The sequence below is a fragment of the Alligator sinensis genome, unplaced genomic scaffold, assembly GCF_000455745.1.
Source record: "Alligator sinensis unplaced genomic scaffold, ASM45574v1 scaffold387_3, whole genome shotgun sequence".
Lineage (NCBI taxonomy): Eukaryota > Metazoa > Chordata > Crocodylia > Alligatoridae > Alligator > Alligator sinensis.
Window position 1 is genome coordinate 434613 of NW_005843027.1, and position 2641 is coordinate 437253.

General features: G+C 49.4%; 1 protein-coding gene across 5 annotated transcripts in view; it reads left to right on the forward strand.

Moving 5' to 3' along the window:
• Positions 1 to 53: 53 nt before the first annotated feature.
• The window catches only part of MORC4 (MORC family CW-type zinc finger 4), a 17845-nt gene continuing 15257 nt past the window's right edge, over positions 54 to 2641 (forward strand). For 4 of the 5 annotated variants that reach the window (XM_025193220.1, XM_025193222.1, XM_025193224.1 and 1 more), the window contains exon 1: positions 56 to 1097. In XM_025193220.1, the coding sequence (XP_025049005.1) occupies positions 1066 to 1097 (32 nt within the window). In that variant the 5' untranslated portion in view covers positions 56 to 1065. Of the gene's footprint in view, positions 1098 to 2641 lie in introns of all 5 variants that reach the window. The other variant, XM_025193221.1, reaches the window with a different exon arrangement.

A 2641-nucleotide genomic window follows, 5' to 3' on the forward strand; every position in this document is an offset into this window, starting at 1 on the left:
GCAGTATGATAAATTCTACATGGGGCTGCCTCGCAGTTCCGCGGCCCAGGGCGGGTGGGCGGTCGTGTTGCCGGTCGTCAGGACGTGGCAGGACCTGACACCTTCCCTCTCCTCTCCCCGCCCCTCCAGCCTCGCGGCGCGGAGCACCAGCCCAGCGCCGCTTCTCTGAAGCAATTATTCTTTAATAGACAATTGCCTGGGTTGGGGGCATGTCCTTTCGCACTTTGTTTCCTGCTCCTCATTTCACCTAGGTCAGGCTCAGAGCAAACACTCGTCTGCCGCACTAGGTCTCAGGTCCCATATCTTGTGGCCCACCAGGGCAGCAGAAGTGAGTTTCCTGTTGGAGCTTTCTTCCTCGCCCTGGAAGGTCCCAAGATTAGGTCCTAAAATCCCAGCCTTTTTAGGTATTAGAAAGGCAGTTATTGGAATGGCCTATGACATCCTAGAGGCAAGGACTTCTTGCCTCACCTCATTTCTGGACCATCCCAGCTACAGCATCACATGTGCGAGCACAGGTGTATTGTGACATGCTCAAACCTGTGCAGGTAAACAGAAGGTAAAGTTCTTAATAAGACATTTCTTCTGTAACATGTGGTGTGTCGAGAACACAGAGTAAAGTGTGTAAATGTTTTTTTGACAGTCATTTGTGATGATTTACATAACTCATTTGCAACTTCCTTACACCTATCTTATGTGGTCCTCCCTACTTTGTTCTGATAGAACCATTTTGCCACATCATAGCATTTCCCCATTCTCTGTCCGTGCAAGTCATGCTTACGTGCATACCTACAGAATGTAGTCAGCAGTTTGAGGAGAATATAGTATGTGTCATTTCTCTGCACTTGGGAGAAAAAAAGTTCAAAAATATTTTCACTTCTCAGCTCCCAGGAGATAATGTGAGAGCTTCAGGAGAGTACTTGAGCACCTGAGTGGTGCTGACTGGCCAGGTTTCTTCCTTCCACAGACAATGCCTCCGACCCTGGTGTAACAGCGAAGCTTCTCTGCATTGATGTTGTGGAAATTAAGGGAGAGGCTTGTTTAGCCTTTACAGATAATGGTGCTGGAATGACACCCCACAAACTTCACCATATGCTCAGGTAACTGCCTAAGAACTTGCCCCAGCATGGCCCTGCTACCCAGATTCAAGTGTTATGTACAAGTGCTGTCTGATACAGGCTTTCAGTTTTCAAGAATCCCACTCTGGATGCACACTGAGCTCTCTCTTTGTTGCTCTCCCCTTCCTCTCCCTCCTAGTGTACAAGGTCCTAATATAACTGTTCTTATAATTACATATGCTCTCAAGCTGCTTTCTAACATAGAATCATAGAAAATTAGGGTTGGAATAGACCTGAGGAGGTCATCTGGTCCAATGGTTCCCAACCTTTTTTATACTGCGGACCAGCAAACTCACTCAAAGAATTTTGCCGGACCGGGTATAGAAACGACTCTATTTACATATTTAAATTTAATTTGCATATTTATTTATTTATTAATTTTACATGGGGGGGGGAGTTACGAAGATGGGATTGAGTTGGGGCACTGCAGCCGCGGGGACTGGGGGACCCGGAAGGGGAGTGGGCTGTGCAGGTGGTAGCCTGGGGAGGACCCAACTGGGGCTGCCCAGAAAGAAGGGGCTCCACTGCCTTCTCTAGGAGGAGGCACCAAAGCCACCTCCTCACCCTCTGCCCCAGGCATTTCTCTGCCCACATCTCCCTGCTCCCCACTGCAGGTGGGGTTGGCGGGGTCATGCCTGGCCTGGCCTGGGCGCTGGTTGCCTCACCAGGCATAGCCATGGCAGTAGGAGTGGGACCGGGCATACGGAGCTGGCTGCCTCCCTCCTTCCCAGGGTTGCCCAGCTTTAACCCGGAAGGTGACTGCCAGCAATGGAAGTTCATGCCACGACCTGGCAGCCAACCCTTCGTGGCCCGGTGGTTGGGAACCTCTGATCTAGTCCAACCTCATGCTCGAACCAGGACCATCCCCAACTAGAGCATCCGAGACGAGGCTTTGTCTAGCTGGGTCTTAAAAACCTCCAAGGGTAGAGAGTGCACATGAGGTACGTTCTCCTGGACTCTCAACTTACATGTGACACACACATATTACATATATAGGGATTCCTCATTTACTCACCTGTCCCAGCCTAGTTGCTCAGTAACTAGTTTCCAGCAGGCCAGTTGCAAACTACTGTCACTTGGGAAGTGTGCGGGGTGGGTGGGGTTGTGGCTTGGTTTTTGTTGTCCACCAACTTTTTTACAGATCTGAAAGGGGGTTGGGGTAAGAGGCTGAGGAGCTATTATTTCTTCAGACCCTGTGAACACAAAACCACAGTTTTTCAGACAAGTGGTTCAGGAAGTGAAAACCAGAACCTTTGACCCCTTCCTGCTCTGTGTGGTGAAGGAGGAAAGCAATGTCTTGGTCTTAGTGCTTGTTCTTTTAAGCTCTTACGAAGTGTATGTAAAACTGGAGCGGAGGAAGGATGTAGTGGGCCCCTGTAGCCCCTAGCATTCTGAGAGCAAGATAGTTTCAGGGTACATGGAAACTCATTTTGAAATATTTCTCCTGCAATAAGGGCATGGTTTCCAAACTGCTAAGGACTAGTTCAAAACAGGCTGGAGTGAGGTGTGGCAAAGCCAGAAAGTTG